Below are 16,916 nucleotides of genomic sequence, written 5' to 3'. Positions count from 1 at the left end.
CACGCATTTTTACACTACAGTAATTCAGCAAATGTCAATGTTGAAGAAACATGAACAGAGTTGGTCGTTTATATAATAAACGAGTGCTTAAAACTGAGATTTAAATATGTAATACTTTTGCTATTATTGCATTCAATTTAGGAAAATATTTATTAGGATTGGTTTTAAAATAATCATACATCTTCAAAAAAAATGGTGATATTAAGAGAAATCCAGGAAGGCTGAATGTGTTTGAAGTATCAGTATTTACTTATGACGGTTTCTTGTTTTAGGATGAAGTGCCGCAAGTCAGAGAAGGTTTTGCGGCTAAATTACATAAAGGATTATCAAAGGTAATAATTTAATTATCTTAGTAAATTAGTTGTAATTTTCATCAATGTGAAAAAGTAAAAGATGCGTAGATTTCAATAAAATTTATCACATTGAGGTTGCTCCCGGTGTGAAAATCAAGGTTTTCGTAAAATATCACGATAAAATACCTAACAATAACACACTATGTCCAGTATGTACTTAATGAGTTGACGTTTGCTTTGTATTTTATCAGGGTATACCAAACAAATGCCTGCCTCTGGACTTTATGGGTATGTACGCTCTGGCCGGCCGCGAACCGGACAGGCGCATACGGGGCATCATACGCCAGTACATGCTAGCTGACGTCGTACGACGCAGGGAGTACGTGCGGAATATCACTATTGGTACTAAAGGTGAGTTGCCGAGGGCAGGTTGGGAACATGCAGAATGCTCATTGAATTAATAAGAATATTAATTAAATTTACATTTGTGTCTTTATAAAGATAATTATGAATCGAGATAAAATATAAAAAACTTAGATTAATTTATTTATTTATAAACTGTACATGATGATAACTTCAACATAAACAAAAACCAAAAAGGCATCAAAAGGATAAAAACAAAAACAAATTTTCTATAAGATCTAAGATGGCCTAGTATATTGCAATTATCAAATAGTGCTTAAACAGATATAAACTCACCGCGGTTTCATATGATTTACCAATATTACAAAGATGTGAATTACAAAAATGTGTGATGAAGTGGGTCTATGGAAACAATATAAATAGTTTGTATTGTGTTTTTTTTTAATATGTAATGTTAATGAAACTTTGTTGATTGTTCTAGTTGAACGAGCAGTGAGCCAATTGCCACACATCCTACCGGATTACATGATGGTATTCGCAGTGCCAGTACTGGCTCATGATCCAGGATTTACCGCCTACGATAACGTAGCACAGCTTAAGGTACGAATATTTTCATTTTAATATCGACAAGCTCTGCATGTGACATTGATAAATAAATGAAGATTTATTGATTTGAAAGATTCTACTGTATGAGATTGGCCATCTCAATGGTCTGTATTGATACTGGTCAAAACGTTATCAGATTATTGCTTATGTTATGAAGAACATACTAAGTAAGTAAGCTTGACACATTATTTTAAGTGCAAGAAGTAAAATATATACAAATATGACAAAGAGAACTATGGAAAGTATGCTTATCCATTGTTCATTAGTGTTTCCCAAGAGATTCCCTTCGTTTTCTTCCAGTAAACCCAAGAGAGAAAAAAATAATAAAGACCGATAATAAATTGGACACAAATTTATATAAAGCATATGACAATGTAAAGTGAAACTTACATATATTCTCGGCTGTATTTCTACCTAGTATAAAAAAGTCGCTTACCACTGTCTGTAGATTAGATATTAGAATCTAATCTTTCGAACTACGCGACGGATTTTAATACCGTTTTCATCAGGAAACAGTGTTTCAACATGAAGGTTTATATTTATAATACATGCGTATTAAAGTAGAGTTGAGCCGAGAATATCCAGATAAATAACATTACGAATGTTTCTATTATGTTTGTTCTTACAACTAAAACATATATGTATAGCCTTATTGTGCCCGTGTGAAGCAAGGGACGCCTAACCTAACCGTTGTCTCATCTTATGCTATATACTAAATATGATTTTGATTTCCAGGTGATAAAACAGTGTCTCTGGTTTGTACTGGAGCCTCTAATAACTCGTAACGATTTCTACTGCTACGGCTTCTACAAGAGTCTCGTGGAGCGAATGAAAAACCACAAGGACGCGTTAAATGAGACAGACGATTCTTTTAATTATGTAAGTTATTGATAGTCTACAATTTATTTGTCTCTTATGATTAAGTTTTGTACTATACGTATTGGACTCCCTGTCTTATAATCTTAAATATTTAAAAACCTAGATGATATCTTCGGTCTAGTGACTAAATTACAGTGTTTGCGGCTATGCAATTAGTGACTGCTTTCGCAACTTTTCACTGCAGAATTTTCTGCGATTAGTAAGGACGACCAAAGATTCGTCTTAGTATAAATGGTCACGACGATACAAATGAAACGTACAGAGCTAATGAGATCCCCCCCCCCCTCCGCAGAAGCTGTGGGCGACGTGCGACCTGGCGATGTCGGTGATCTGGGCGCGCTCCACGAGCTTCGAGCTGCGCGATTTCCCGTCCGACGCGCGCATCCCCACCATGTACTTCGCGCCGCAGCCCGACTTCTTCATCAACACGCGCGTCTTCCTGCCGCCCGAACTACAGGTGAGACCCGTGTAATTGAACATGTACTCGGCAAGGGGTCATGGCGGATAGAAGGAGAATACCTTGAAGAGGAAACACTAATAAATTATTACTCGACATCTTTGTTAATTTAAAAAAAAAACAATTGCTAATTATAGTTTTACAATTCGAATGTTCCGAAAATATTAGTTGAGATTTAAACGATCGAAATGCATTTTTATTATCTATCTTCTATCTTTAATCTAAACTAAATAGTCGTTGTCGTTGTTATTTTTGTTTTTTTTTTTAATTATTTCAGGTCTATATAGTATGTATATTTTATGGATATATACATAGTTATTTATGTATGTATGTACTTAGTATTTATTTATATTTATATATATTTGTGTACTATTGTATTGTATATGCAGTATATTACTTATTCGCTATTTAAAATAATCGTACCCCCTCTCCCCTCTCACATGTATTATGCGACTCTCTCGCCGCTTTAGCGGTGAGGCCTCCGGTCGCGCCCACCGCAACTTTTGTTAATCCAAGTGTCGAATTTTAAGTGTTGGTGTGCAACAAAGACTGAAGGAATGAACAAATGTATGTGTCAGTTCCAGCCGAAGCGGCAGCCGAGCGCGCCCGAGGTGGCGGCGCGCGCGCGCAAGCGCGGCCGGCCCGGCGACTCGCTCGACAACGCCAACGACGTGGAGGTGAGCGCCCGCACGCGCCCGCACGCGCCCGCACGCGCCCGCACGCGCCCGCACGCGCCCGCACGCCGCGCCGGCGGTTTCCTATCGATATTTACATTTAGCACCCGGGTCGAACGCATGAGTACTATGAGCCGGCGAGCATTTCACGAGTCACTCTCTAATGCGGATTGGACATTTGTTTGTTATAGGCAACTGTTATTTACGAAAATCGACGACTACTTCCACTTTTCTATCTATATTTTTTTATTAGGTACTATTAGTCTATTAATAATTTCTCATATAAACGTAAACGCTAATTATGCCATTCAAATATATATTAGAAAAAAATAAGGATAGTAAAGTAATTAAAAAATATTTAATAATGTAAATATACATAATATATTATAATAATAATAATATGTTATATAAATTCAACATATAATTATCCTACTGAGGCTGAATTACATAAGAAAAAAACAAGGAGCTTAGCAGTTAGTACTTAATAATATATTTAGTGAATATGGAATAACTCCCTTTGCCCGCCTTCGGATTCACTTTGTAAAGAAAACACTCCTAATTCTACCATTGTTCAGCTATTATTATTTATAATAATTAACAAATAAATTATAGCTATGAAATATTTAAATCATTAGGAAGCATAATAAACTAGTTTTAAGAGTATTAGATTGCAACACAAGTTCTATCCCACGACGCACACTCTTGAATTTAGACGTTTTGATGTTATGCCGTTTTTATCAGTGATTTCAACCTATATTAGACACTAGTTATCGTCTTCGGTTTCGCTAGTATTTAAGGGTTAGTCAAAACAAAGTAACTTGTTTCATACAGAATTTCATCAAATTCCGTTTAGTGGTCTAGTCGTGAAAGAATAACAAACAGACACGCAGACCGTTATTGTGGTTTATGGGGATTTAAATTTAATAAAGATTATTTGTTTTTGTAACACAAGGTATTTTATATATATCGTTAACATACGAGTTTGTACGTTACGCTTTCATGTTATACTCAATCGATAATCATGAAATAGGGTATTTTCGGTACTAAAAAATAAATTATGAAATTTGATTAAAATTATAATATTTGTAGAAATATACGTAAATATTTTGATATTGAGTCGAGAGTAATTTATTATATTAAAATAATAATTAAAAGTCGTAATTTTTAGTCTGTATATCACGTGATCTATCGTGTACCAGGGGCACAGAAAAGTTGATACTTGGTGGTAAGGACTTTGTGCAAGCACATCTGTACCACCTTGTCTTCATATACTCTACTGCCGAGCAGCAATACTTAGTATTGTTGTGCACCGTTTTGAAGGGTTTGTTCGGCCGTGTAATTACAAGTACAAGAGATATAACAACTTAGCCACGGAGGCTGGTAGCAAATTGGCGATGTAAGGAACACGTAGATAGAATTTCTTACCGCGCCTGAGTCTATGAGCATTTTCCCGCGCGTCTACCGTTTTTTGCGTGTCAAAGATAAAATCTTTATTCAATATAGAAGCGTAACACTCGCTTATTGATTTTAAGAAATTTAAAATGTCCTCATTGGCGAGTACAATGTACGTGTTTTTACGTCGTTTATGTTTTATTTTTTTATGATTAAATTTTGTCTTTTCATTTGAATGCATTATTCAAATCGTTATGTATCGATTGAATCATTTTTTAGTAAATAAATGACTGCAAACAATACTATCTTATGATCGTCGTCCGAAATAAAAGTCTTTTCATTTTTATTATGACGAAAAAAATAGATACCAAAAATAGGTCCTTGTTTCCACTTGTTTCTATTATCATCACACTTACGATATACCCCGGGGATCTCTCGTGCATTCATTTAAATCGATACTCGGAATTGAATTGTATTTTTTTAAATTAACCTTAGTTTATACACGCTCGGATTAAATGAGTGTAATCACAATGTACTTAAATCATCTATATATATTTTTTTTAAATATCTAACTGCATTGTCTTATATTATAGACTTAATGGCCTGCATGCATAACTGTATAACTTTCTCGTGACAAGTTTCTGATAGTAAGACTTTAAAATTGAAATTATCCTTTATATATCATATTACAAAAAATCCCTGTAGTTCTTGCATCCACGATTGTGTTATAGGGAGGGAAATGTATTGTAAATAACCAATAAGATATTATTATAGCTACGTCTCCTCTCCGCTTTATTTAAGCAGAAACTCCTTTCTCATGCCTTCTGCTATAAATGCTTTAGTAAAGTCCGAGCCATAAAATTACCTGTACACGCTCTACACACGTGCTTGCGGCATTATAAAATTTCATCATTATTATAAATATTTCATAATATATAGTTGGTTGATAAAAATCACTTCATCGGTCTTTGATAAATAATTTAATCATTATAATTGTCGAATAAAGTAGCGGGCGTTGTACAATGCCCATTATATATCTTTAATTTCATTTCAGCCTGTCGTTGGCCGATCTGGAAGTATCGATGCTAAGGTAAACACGCTACATCATTATATGCAATTTATACGAAATTATTAAAAAAAAAAAAGAAAAACAAACTAGATAATGCATTGATTTGATTATTTTTTTAATTTTTATAGCGTGTAGTTTATTTGGCGAAGAGAAAATAATGTAAATTGCTGTTTTATTTTTGAATTATTTAGCGTTGTGTTTATGTTAGCATTTGGAAAACTACCATTGCCATTATACAAATAAAAATAAAAAAACAAATTTATTTGTTTTTTTTGTATTTCATATAAATTATTTTATTGTTGTTTTGTTAAAATCAGTTAAAAAATTTATAGCAGAAGCAAATGGTTTTGGTAGTTATGTATTGTAGTTATACAAATTTGTGATTCGTAGACAGGATTCAATATATCATTTGCTTTATCTTATTGTTTGTGAAAAAATAAACGTTTTGAGTTGCATGTTTCGAAACGGAGCGAAAGATTATTTACCTACCAAAAATAACTTCTTATGTATGAACTCTGCTATTCTGGAACTTTGTTATTTACCCTATAGGGTTTAAATTTTGCATGCCGGAGAACTTAAGGATAGGATGTCAATTTTAAACAAAAAAAATCGCGTTGTATTTCTTTTATTTGCTTCTAATTTCGCATGTTAGATAAAGACAACGGTATGTCGCCTACCATCGACTCTACGAAATAAATACGAATATGTTAAGGAGTTCAGAACTGTCCTGTTTGAACTATGACTGTTTTAATATCTAAATGTTACTCGAGACTCGACGAAAATAGTAAGTATATTAAATAATATATTATTGTTAATTACAGCCATCAGAAGCATCGGATACGCAGATAATATTGCCTGGAATCGAACAGCCACCAGAAACGGAGCTGGAAGAGCCTCAAGCGAAACGCGTCATTAATGACTGAATTATTTAAATCGGGATGTATTCTATTAATAATGAAGTCGTTTATGTCATTTTTACGATGAAATTGAACTTTGTTATTTTTTTAATATTATCTGTTTTATTTTTTATCTGTGACCACTGTGAAATTGATAGTTCAGTTTTAGTTTAATTTGATACAACTACCGTTTAAATGATTATTGTATTTACTATTAATTGTCGTTATTAGCATAATTAATATTTTCTATAATTGAGGTAAAAAATTCCTGTAAAAGTTTATTTTTTAATCGTGAAACTTAAAATAGATATGATGTAAATTATAGTAACCATTCAGCCCAGAAGAATAATAGCGTTCATTTAATTTAAAAATAAATGTCAATTTCAAAACTTTTTAGTAAAGTAAATAATATGTAATACAAATTGTGTGAGTTTATATAGAATACATCCCTAATTCCTAAGGCCCAGACAAACACCCAGTCAGGTATCATTACGCTTAAACCCATTAAGACTGGATATTTATACCCTGAATGTCATAATAAAATCAACCTTAACACAAGGAGACAAAACTCAAATTCTATTATACTAAAAACGAAACCTGAAGAATCTTTCGTCTATAAAAATATGAAGAAAAACATTGAAAATTGTATATGAGGTTTTTTATCTGTTGCGTTAAATTTATAAAAAAAAAAAAAAACAAACAGTAAATAAAATATAGTGTTGTGAAACAAAAAAAAAATCATTTCGAATCATGTACGAGATATTTGATCTTTAATTTATTTACCATCGGTCCAAATATAATTGAATAGATTTTGTAATCTACACTATCGATAATAATGATTAAATCGACCTCATTAAGGTTTTAAAGTATTTTGATTTTATAACAACATCGTATTTAAACCGGGATTTGAATTTGTTTTTAATATATTTCTGTCTAAGACCATTTTGGGAGATGAAATACAAAATAACAATCTTTCGATTAATTAAGGACGATTTTAAAACGAATGATCAATAATAATCTCCCAAAATGTTTCGCTTGTAGAAAATATGTTTAAAATCTTTAGGCCCGAGTCTATACAGCCTACTTATATTTTACTTTAACGTCAAAATAGTTTACGAGTAAATTAAATCGAAGTAAAGTTTAATCGTGTACCACGGTTCAAATATTGTCACAACATTGGTGTAAAGGCCCATCTGGGTCAGTTCATATGAAACTTTATGTATTCTATCAAACTGTCTTTCTAGATTCTATATTTTATGTATGATGTTAAAGTGGATATAAGTAAGTATATATGTATTTATGGTTTAACGACTCACTTGGTATATTATGAAGGAGAACAGTGTAATATAGTGTTTGATTGTAAGTTATGATACAATGTTTGTTCGCTCGTTGTTTTTAGTTTTAATTTAAACTTCGGCTGGTCGATTATTTTCTCTTTTTTTTTTTTAATTTTTAATCTTTTTCAGCCTCATGGGCTACGCCTCGAGGTCTAATAGGGATTCATGAATACGCATGGTGTTTATTGTATTCTTTAGTGATGACAAATTAATATCGTCTTAGTAACAATATGATCATGTGTAATCAATGATTTTACAACGGATCGCTTGTTCGGATTTAAATTAATGACACAAAATTATTTCCTTTAAAAAAAAAAAAAATATCGTTAGTGGACATCGTCGCGTTTTATATTTAGACTCTTGTGATAAATACAAGTTATTTCATTGTTAAACTTTAATTTTAAGTTACGTTGGGAATATTACTTTGTACCACTTGATGCCACCGAATTAAATATGATACTTTTGAACTAAGAAGTTTATATATTAGGTATTGAATTGAACTATGTGTCTTTTTATATATATATCCTTATATTACTTAGTAATGATTTGATTTGGTGAAAATTATGTTTTAATCTAAGATGACCCAAATATATATATATTTTCTTTTTGTGGATTTTTCCCAACGTCGCCTCAATGTCCACCAGCTCTAGCTTGTGATAAGTGTATGATTTATAATTATTTTGTGTCGTTTAATTGATTTAAGTGTACCAAAAACTTGGGAGAGCCCGTGACGGCGTGCGACACCGCTCGGTGGACGCAGTGATGATTCTCTGTAGTTATGTATTAAATAAATAATAAATACATATGATTTTGTATTTTATTCCCCCCCTTAATTATTAAATAAGAATTGAGACGAACGATTCGAGTAATCTATCAAGGAATATTATTGTTATACTATAGATTCGAACCACAAGGATTTAAGATAAATAAACTATAAATGTAATCTATGGTATTAATGGTGGTGTGAAACTGTGGCCTTATGAATCATCATCACCATGATCAGCCTGTATTATTCTACTGCTGGACGTAGGCCTCCCCCAAGGCGCGCCACTAAACCTGATCTTCGACCCTTCTCATCCATTTTCTATCGCCGCTCCACTGTGCCACATGGCGTCCTACACTAAGCTTTATGAATGTTTTATTTTTTTTTTGAAATTTGGAAGTCAATTTAAAGTGGCCCAATTAGTTGCAATAATGTTGTATTTAAAATAATTATAAATTATCAAGAACTGTTCGTAGTGCATAACAACAGAGCAATTAGCAAATCCAATGGAACATTTAAATTTAAGGACTGTTCGTTTGTTTTAATTTGTTTAATGAAACTGATTTGGTTAGGATTAGTTTTTTGGTAATAAAAAATACAAATAATTTTACTTTAGATTTTTATTAAAATGATATCCATCAATCGTGTCTGTAATCCGGCTGCGTAACTTCATCCGGGTTGTACGCCGGTCCGTCCTCCAGCACGTGAACCGGTGGACGAACCACCGGGTCAATGTCTTTCATCGCTTCTATCAGTTCAGCTGTCGTCTTGTATGATGATATTGTGTGTTTTACAAAATCTCTATAAAGTCGAACAGGTTTTATTTTTGGCAAAAATTAAGTCGTCTCGCCGTCTATTTTTTTCCCGTTTTTGAAATTAAGTTAAGAAGAGCGGTTTGGCGAAATGTACTTTTGTTTTTTTAGGGAGCGTTCAGATATGGCGAACATTTCGTATATTTTGAAGCACTGATCAAATTTGAACGCACTCTAAGTTGGTGCCCAGTGGGAGTCCACTACTCATGCTTTCGCAAAATCCTTAAAAACCTTCAAAATATTTTATTTAAAAATAAGTATAAAATATAATAATAAAAACTTAGTACCCAGTCTCAATTCTCATATTAAATTTAATTGCTAATTAATTATTAACATACTCTGTGTGTGCGTCACTAAGCTAGTGTATACATAAAAAATATATAATGTAAAGTATATACCTAAAATAAAAAGCCTTTATAAAAACAGCCGGTTGGTACTCGTGTCCGCATCGCTCTGGTCCGAAACTCATGACTCCCATTAGCCGATTGTGTTGCACGGCCGGGGCGCCGGCATCGAACTATGGACATATAAGCAGAGGTTAATGGGACCATTATTATTTTAAAGTATTATATTTATTAGAAGCCAAAGCACAGGTTTAGAAAGGATATAATTGCTTACAAAGACCCAAAGTTTTTCATATAATTTGATATTGTTAAAACAAAGATAAATAAAGATAAAAAATAAAGTTTCAAAGGCGCCAATGCTGCATGCATTGCGCCTTCCTCCTGCCTGCATTGAGATCCTCACCTCCATCCGGCCAATTTGCGCCGGATGGAGGTGAGGATCTCTAGTCACCTAATCGTATTCTTTTGCACAAATGAGTCCCCTTATATTTATTTAATTGTTAGGTGGCAATTTGCATTTAAAACTTACCAAACATGCATCTCTCGTACCATTTCTCAATGAAGCACAAAAGAAATCTGGCGTAAACTGAAAACCGTTGACGAGCTGATATGCGTCACTGCAATAGCTGCGCGTGCGCACCTTAAGTCGAGCTGTCATCAGGTCCGGTGTGTGATCACGGAACGACGTATCTGAACCCTGAAAATTATTATTCATAAGTTCACATTATGTCAACTTAGTCAATTGAATTAAAAAAGTTGAAATAATGTAATAGTAAAAAAAAATACTACATACTTAGCAATGGAATAACAAAAAGTTGTCATTAAGTCTAGATTATTAATTTCTCATTTGATGACGTGAATATATTATAGACTCGACTGATTTCAGTATGGAATTAAATGAAATCGCAAAGCAGGGTTCCTGTATATTTAATGTACAGATGATTTTTATTTTGTTTATTTTGTCATTTATTCTTTAAGAAACTAGAGACGAAAGGCTGCCTCGCTGAAGTGGCAATCAAATGATGGTTATCATGAGGTTCTGGGATCAAATTTCAGATATTATATTTTATTATATTCTATGTTCTTATATTTAAAAAATATCAAAACAATGATTTCTGATTTTAAAGTTACTTTGATTGAACATTCCGCCAAAAAACATCTAAAAACACTAAAGAACTTTTCTTTAGCCTTCTTTCTAACAAACAAAGTAACTTTTAAATCAGAAATCATTAAAAAAAATTCCAATATTCTTTTTATAAATAAATAATATGTTATATTTACACGTGTAGCTCCCCACCCCGTTACAGACACAAAACTTTGTGCAAAGGGCTCCTTCATACCGTCATATATTCTGATGAGGTTGATGTGCTGTTGAAATTCTATAAAACGGTATTGATAAAAAAATGTTTTAATATAATTATCACTTTTGAGATTTTAATCTGAATCACTGATCACTTTCGAGATTAGGTTTAGTTACTATTTACACTATATACCAGTAGGTATAGGACATATTCTCTAACATAGCTTTCCGGCGTAATGTCCAATATTTTATATACAGTAGAACCTTGATTATCCGGACCTTCAATTATCCGAACGCTTAATTGAAAAAGCAATTTTTATAAAAAAATAGCATTTTACTTTTTTTAGGTATTTTTATTACGTTTTATATTTTAATAAGTATTTCAAATTTTAATAGCCTATATATTGTTTTTATGTGAAAAGATGTTGATCCGAACTAGTCTCGGTACCAATTAGTTCGGATAATCCAGATTCTACTGTACTCGTGTACTATCTAATAGAAGAAAATGAGATTTAGACATAGACAATTTAACTAGTTAGTTTACTAATGTGATATACCTGTAAACTTGTAAAATTTTATATGATATACCTACTCCTAATGCACTCGTGAGAAAGTATGATATCTATACCAATAAACACAAAATATTGCTAAATTTTATCTTCATTATCTTTTTATTAGCTTATTTACAAATAAGATAAAAAAAGTTATGATGTATTCTATACATACGTAGTACGCTTACCTAGGTTTTCAGAAAGTTTCAGCAAGGCTATATCAGCGTGTGGAACTGGTTCCTCTTCAAATTTGGGATGACGAATTGCTCCGGCCACATCAACCAACGTCCCTCCTTCGTGAGGACGGGCGCTGCCCACCCTAATCTTGACATATTGCCCTAAAGTCTTCATAGGTGCAACGTGGAGGACACTGAATTTAAGTGACCGAAAGTAAAATTTCCCAAATTAACATTTGTTAGTAATACCAACTCGGTTACTCCATTTATTGCAAATGCAAACATGAAAATAATCATTGGTACACAAGAATTGGCTCAAAGATATTTCAAATGAATAGTATTCAAAGACAAAATGGAAAATATTCCATCAAACCTTGGGGTACTGGATGATATTAATTCCTTAAAAGATTAAGTCCTTGATCAAAGAAAAGAAGATTCTATTCCAGTATTAAGAGGAGTAAAGGTAAATAAAGGACATTGTCCTATAATTAACATCGGTCAAGATCTAAAGTGTTCTAATATTCAGTATGGATTCGTGAATAAATAAATACTTGGAGCGGTGTACCACACCGCATCGATCCGTGTATTTCAAATTGCTTTATGTGAATATGGCGATTGTGTTTCAAATAAATAAATGGCATTTTGAATTTAGGCGATGTTGTTATTGTAACTTTGGCAGGAAAATTAAATTGGATATGAATATTAAAGTGGAATAGTAAATAAATGTGTATTAATCAAGAAATGTTTGCAATGCATAATATAGCAGAGCTAGTTATGCAGTATTTGCAAATCGCGTTGAATATTTAAATCCAAGGTTTCTTAATCTACTCCTTCTATCATTGGAATATATTTATTTATATATTTAAATACATCATTGATGATATTATTGGCAGTCGGTATATACAGCGAATCTAATACAAAAAACATTCTTTAGGATTCTCTCCCACTCCTAGCACAAGCTTTAAGCTTAATTGAAGGCGTAAATAGGAACATTAGTATCTCCTTACTCTACAAAATAAGTAATACATTCGAAATATTCTCGTAGTCTATGTTTAAAAGCCTTTCTGAGCTTTAAAGAATTAGAAACAAAACCAGTGCCAGGAATAGTATATGTATGTAATGAATAAATAATTATTGTCAGACAAGAATTTAAAATTTATCTTTAAATAGTAGTATAGTAGGAGTCAAAGAGAACATTTTATTATGTAATTAATCGGAATCTCATGGTTAACCACTCGCGAACCATTTAAGTTGAGCGCGGTAGTCAGAAATATGATAACATTTTCGAAGGTACAAGACAAACCGAATATAATTGTTTAAAATACGTCTAATAACATTCATCAGCGTAATCAATTATTGGAAATACGAGAGGTTGAATAATGAAATATATAAATCTCTTATAATATGAGGAAGTTTATAAACGATTGACTAATCTCAGAGTAATGGTTACTTAGCGCATGATTTCGGAAAAGTGAGAATACCAATTCATTTGAATTTTGAAGAATCGATATGAAGCTCGTGAGGTTTTAGATATATGCAACAGAGGGCAGTGAAGTCAATATAAGGAATATATGTAATATGGGACCAAGTGATATTGTACTCACTAATTGAGACAATGTGCAGCGGTCAGCACCCAATTGACGTCAACAATGGTCCCAGCGCACCACAGTCTACCATTTATTATAATAGCAGCTATGTACGGATAATTCTTTGTATCAGTCGTGTTTCCTCCGCGAATTCGCAAACTATCTTTATTACTATTCATGCTGGATACATAATCGTTGCGTATTCTCAGTGCTTGCTTTTCTTCGGTGTCCTGACGGCGACGTCCATCTTGTAAGGGCTCACGCTCATCGGTGTCTAGATTAATTTTGAATTTCACTTAAAAACAAATTAAATACAGTCTTGGATAAAATTCCAAACATTATCATAGCTTTTTCTTCTAAACTAGATTGAAATTAAATTCACGTCACAGAATATTAAGAAAATATATATTTATATTTGTTTATTTAAAAATCAAGTTACAATATTTTATTACAATACAAAATCTTAAATATCTTAAAAATGCATCTCTGACTTCCAATCTAGAGTGGAATATTTGACTGAAATCAGTCCTTTTACTTGTAAATTCAATTTAAAAACTAAAAAAAATAATAATGTACAATTTTCGTTACACAGCACGACACTTGGCTTAGCGTGTAAGGTCAAATATTTGGCACATTCACAAATATTACACATGACATTCACATTATGGACTGAATTTGAAACTTCTAATAATTCAAATATTGCAGAATTTTTGCGTAATTATTGATATTTGTTTGATATACCTATTTGGCTTATATTGAATACAAATATATATTTGCTATCTGTATTATTTGCCATATTTGTGGAAATTAAGCAAATAATAGTTGCGGAGTCCTTCAACAGCAAATACGCATAAAGGCACTACCATCATGTTACAGGACTCTGATATTTTCGTAAATAAACGTAATATAAATAAAATAGCGATAAGTTATGGATTTTGGACGTATTCCATGGTTACTATGTTACCCTCAAGTCTTATGTTTATAAACGTATGTTATTCACCTAAATATGTATATAATTGTGAAATTTACGATATTTATAACTTACTAACTGAAGTATCTTTTCTTTCCACATTAGTAAGTACAAAATTAATAAAAACAACCGTTATTAAAACCACTGAACTGTAGAGCATTGTCCATTTGGAAACACCGCGTTATCAAAAAAGTATCGATTACTTTGAATATAGAACAATATATTTTTACGAGAAATTTATTGCTTTCAATCTATTTTTATTTACGATTACGACGTAAAAGGTAAATAAATGTGCTAGAAGGCGAAGTTTTAAGCAAGACAGATCCCGAGATCCTTATTTCAAACCCAGTTCGGTTGAGACAAAAAATATTGGGTACTTTGTTAAGATATTCTCAAAGGCAGCTCGGAGTTGGTGTTCTCTGTGGTTACACAATCCCATACCTCTTTAATTTTATCAAGTCATTAGGCCTGAGCCCGTTGTTTTTTCAAGTCGCCGGATTTGTCTAAGAACCTTGAAAATTCTTAGAGTAGAGTTACTCAGTAAAGAAATTAAACAAAATATACTCCAGCATAAATTATTTAATGGCATCTAAACTTATTTCTAATAATACCATAATTAATTCGTCAATAATATCACAAAATTGGAATCAACAGCTCAATAAAAATAAAAAAAATCTTGTATACAAATAAAGTAATTTCAACTTTATCACAGCATAAACATTTCATTGCACAATCAAAACAAGCATACATTTTTTGAATCTAATCTGTACAAAATTTTTTTTTTTTAGCGCGTACCTTCGCTTCGTTGAGTACAAAATATTCTGCCAATGGCATGTATAATAGATTTGACACATAGAAGATTAGTCGGTATAAAATTTTGAAGTGCATATTAATGATAAATACATTTTTAATCACTGGAATTGGTAAATAAAATATGTCAAAAATTTGACGCCTTGAATTAAAGATAAAGAATAGTTTTCTTTGCTATTTATGTATAATTTAAAAAATATATATGTCAAAGACAAAAATGTTTAGGTAATGACGGTATATATAAATAATTATGTAAATATTAGTATTAATAATAAAAATTGTTAAAAAACTCGGAGCGGATGGTTTGTTTCAAGATCTGGCTTCTTTGGCCAAACAACAATATACGCGAAATTGAAACTGACTTGATTTGTTTGGTTCTGTTGTTATTTTCTTATTAATATTATTAATATATCTGTCTTTCATGTCGAGTTACTTAAACAATAATTATTTTTATGAACTCAAAAGTTTTATTTGAAAGGAAACCTTTTTTTATTTGTTAAGAAACCTAAAGACAATAATCAGTTAGTTAATTTTGAACTCTTTATGAAATAAAAATAAAGTAATATAGTTCATTTATGTTTTATTGTTTTTGTACAAATTAAATTAAAACAGAATTTTTTTTTTTTTGTTGAAGTATTGGCACAGATGTAATAAAATGAGACGGAAATAGGTAAAGAGTACTCTATTTCCGTCTCTTTCACACTATCACAAGGCAAACGAATATAAATATTGTTCCTTGGCTTTTATAATTATGCAAGTGCGAAGTCACCAAAGAAAGTTAGCGAGAAATATACATAAAAAAAAATGAAATTGTAATATCTACATACAGATATATATTACAATTTCAGATCCAAAAAGAATCGTCCACGATAGATTAATTTATATTTGAATTAAAACATTGTTAGAAAGTTCATAACATATAAAATGATATCTATACTTTGTTTTAATAACATATTTTATGTTAAATTTTATTTTGGAATGCAAAGTATTGTATATTAGGATTAGAAAAGCCGACTTTAAGATATGATTTTTGTTATTGACTGTTTGGAACTGGCGCTATTTTGTCGTACAGCACAACAACAGCAGCTTAACGCCAATCGCCACTGCAGTTCTAAATTCGAATTACGCTCTCTGCCAATCGGCTCTCGAATGCTTAACTTCATAACACGTGTCCCTTGCTTACCAATTAAAAATTACAATCGTGCTGTTACAATTACTGATTTAATTTTTTTAATTAACATTTTATGTCTTCACATTGTCCGTTTTTAGTCAATAATAATTTTTATATATAAATAAATAGGGAATTCCGAGCGTATAAAAATAATGGTTTACAGTCTACTCATTTCGTTTCCGGTTTCCACATCTTTCCTTTTCTCCTTCTGTCTGCCATCTAGAATGGCATAGATTTCCTCTACGGTTCTGTCTTTCGTCTCTGGTACATATAATACGGTATATAACGTGCCTATGAAACAAACCAATGAGAAAAGTATGAAGACCCAATGTATTCCTAATAGTTTTAAGAGGGGGTCGTAGGCTTTCGTTTGGAGGAAGTCACTGAGGGCGTCGACGCTGCTGACGAATGACGTCACCATACCACGATGCTGGAATAAGAGATTAGGATTCCATCAGTTAAGGATA

The 16,916-nt window shown here is 32.0% G+C and overlaps 3 protein-coding genes across 6 annotated transcripts in view; 1 reads left to right on the top strand and 2 right to left on the bottom strand.

The window, feature by feature from the left end:
* The window catches only part of LOC125073273 (sister chromatid cohesion protein PDS5 homolog B), a 34,182-nt gene extending 25,408 nt beyond the window's left edge, over nt 1–8,774 (top strand). For all 3 annotated transcript variants that reach the window (XM_047684029.1, XM_047684028.1, XM_047684027.1), the window contains exons 13-19: nt 273–332; nt 545–704; nt 1,138–1,256; nt 1,998–2,141; nt 2,434–2,598; nt 3,177–3,275; nt 6,555–8,774. In XM_047684029.1, coding sequence (XP_047539985.1) covers nt 273–332; nt 545–704; nt 1,138–1,256; nt 1,998–2,141; nt 2,434–2,598; nt 3,177–3,275; nt 6,555–6,656 — 849 coding nt within the window. In that variant the 3' untranslated portion in view covers nt 6,657–8,774. The remainder of the gene's footprint in view (nt 1–272; nt 333–544; nt 705–1,137; nt 1,257–1,997; nt 2,142–2,433; nt 2,599–3,176; nt 3,276–6,554) is intronic.
* A 557-nt stretch (nt 8,775–9,331) lies between these two features.
* On the bottom strand, nt 9,332–14,651 carry LOC125073465 (trypsin-like). Of its 2 annotated transcripts, none has more exons than XM_047684306.1 (7): nt 14,544–14,651; nt 13,517–13,793; nt 11,925–12,106; nt 11,167–11,264; nt 10,415–10,582; nt 9,940–10,058; nt 9,332–9,530 (listed from the first exon to the last, which is right to left on the bottom strand). In XM_047684306.1, the coding sequence occupies exons 1-7, from the start codon at nt 14,626–14,628 to the stop codon at nt 9,368–9,370; spliced, it is 1,092 nt and encodes a 363-aa protein (XP_047540262.1). In that variant the 5' UTR covers nt 14,629–14,651; the 3' UTR covers nt 9,332–9,367. The 2 variants fall into 2 exon arrangements, with proteins under 2 accessions (XP_047540262.1, XP_047540263.1); XM_047684307.1 differs by having other exon boundaries at nt 13,517–13,772.
* Nucleotides 14,652–15,051: 400 nt separating this feature from the next.
* LOC125073396 (solute carrier family 2, facilitated glucose transporter member 8-like) overlaps nt 15,052–16,916 on the bottom strand; it is a 35,404-nt gene continuing 33,539 nt past the window's right edge. The window contains exon 9 of the mRNA XM_047684212.1: nt 15,052–16,879. Within this exon, the coding sequence (XP_047540168.1) occupies nt 16,607–16,879 (273 nt within the window). The 3' untranslated portion in view covers nt 15,052–16,606. The remainder of the gene's footprint in view (nt 16,880–16,916) is intronic.

This window comes from Vanessa atalanta, chromosome 24 (genome assembly GCF_905147765.1).
Source record: "Vanessa atalanta chromosome 24, ilVanAtal1.2, whole genome shotgun sequence".
Lineage (NCBI taxonomy): Eukaryota > Metazoa > Arthropoda > Insecta > Lepidoptera > Nymphalidae > Vanessa > Vanessa atalanta.
The sequence above is the reverse complement of the archived record's forward strand: the minus strand, read 5'-3'. Positions and strand labels throughout refer to the sequence as shown.

Bases quoted from the DNA above. Each gene is read 5' to 3' on its own strand.
- LOC125073465 (XM_047684306.1), bottom strand. From the start codon at position 14,628: ATGCTCTACAGTTCAGTGGTTTTAATAACGGTTGTTTTTATTAATTTT. The intron at 13,794-14,543 runs GTAAGTTATAAA...TTTGTTTTTAAG, and splicing joins AAGAAAAGATACTTCAGTTA to TGAAATTCAAAATTAATCTA. The intron at 9,531-9,939 runs GTATATACTTTA...TCGACTTTATAG, and splicing joins ATAAAGGCTTTTTATTTTAG to AGATTTTGTAAAACACACAA.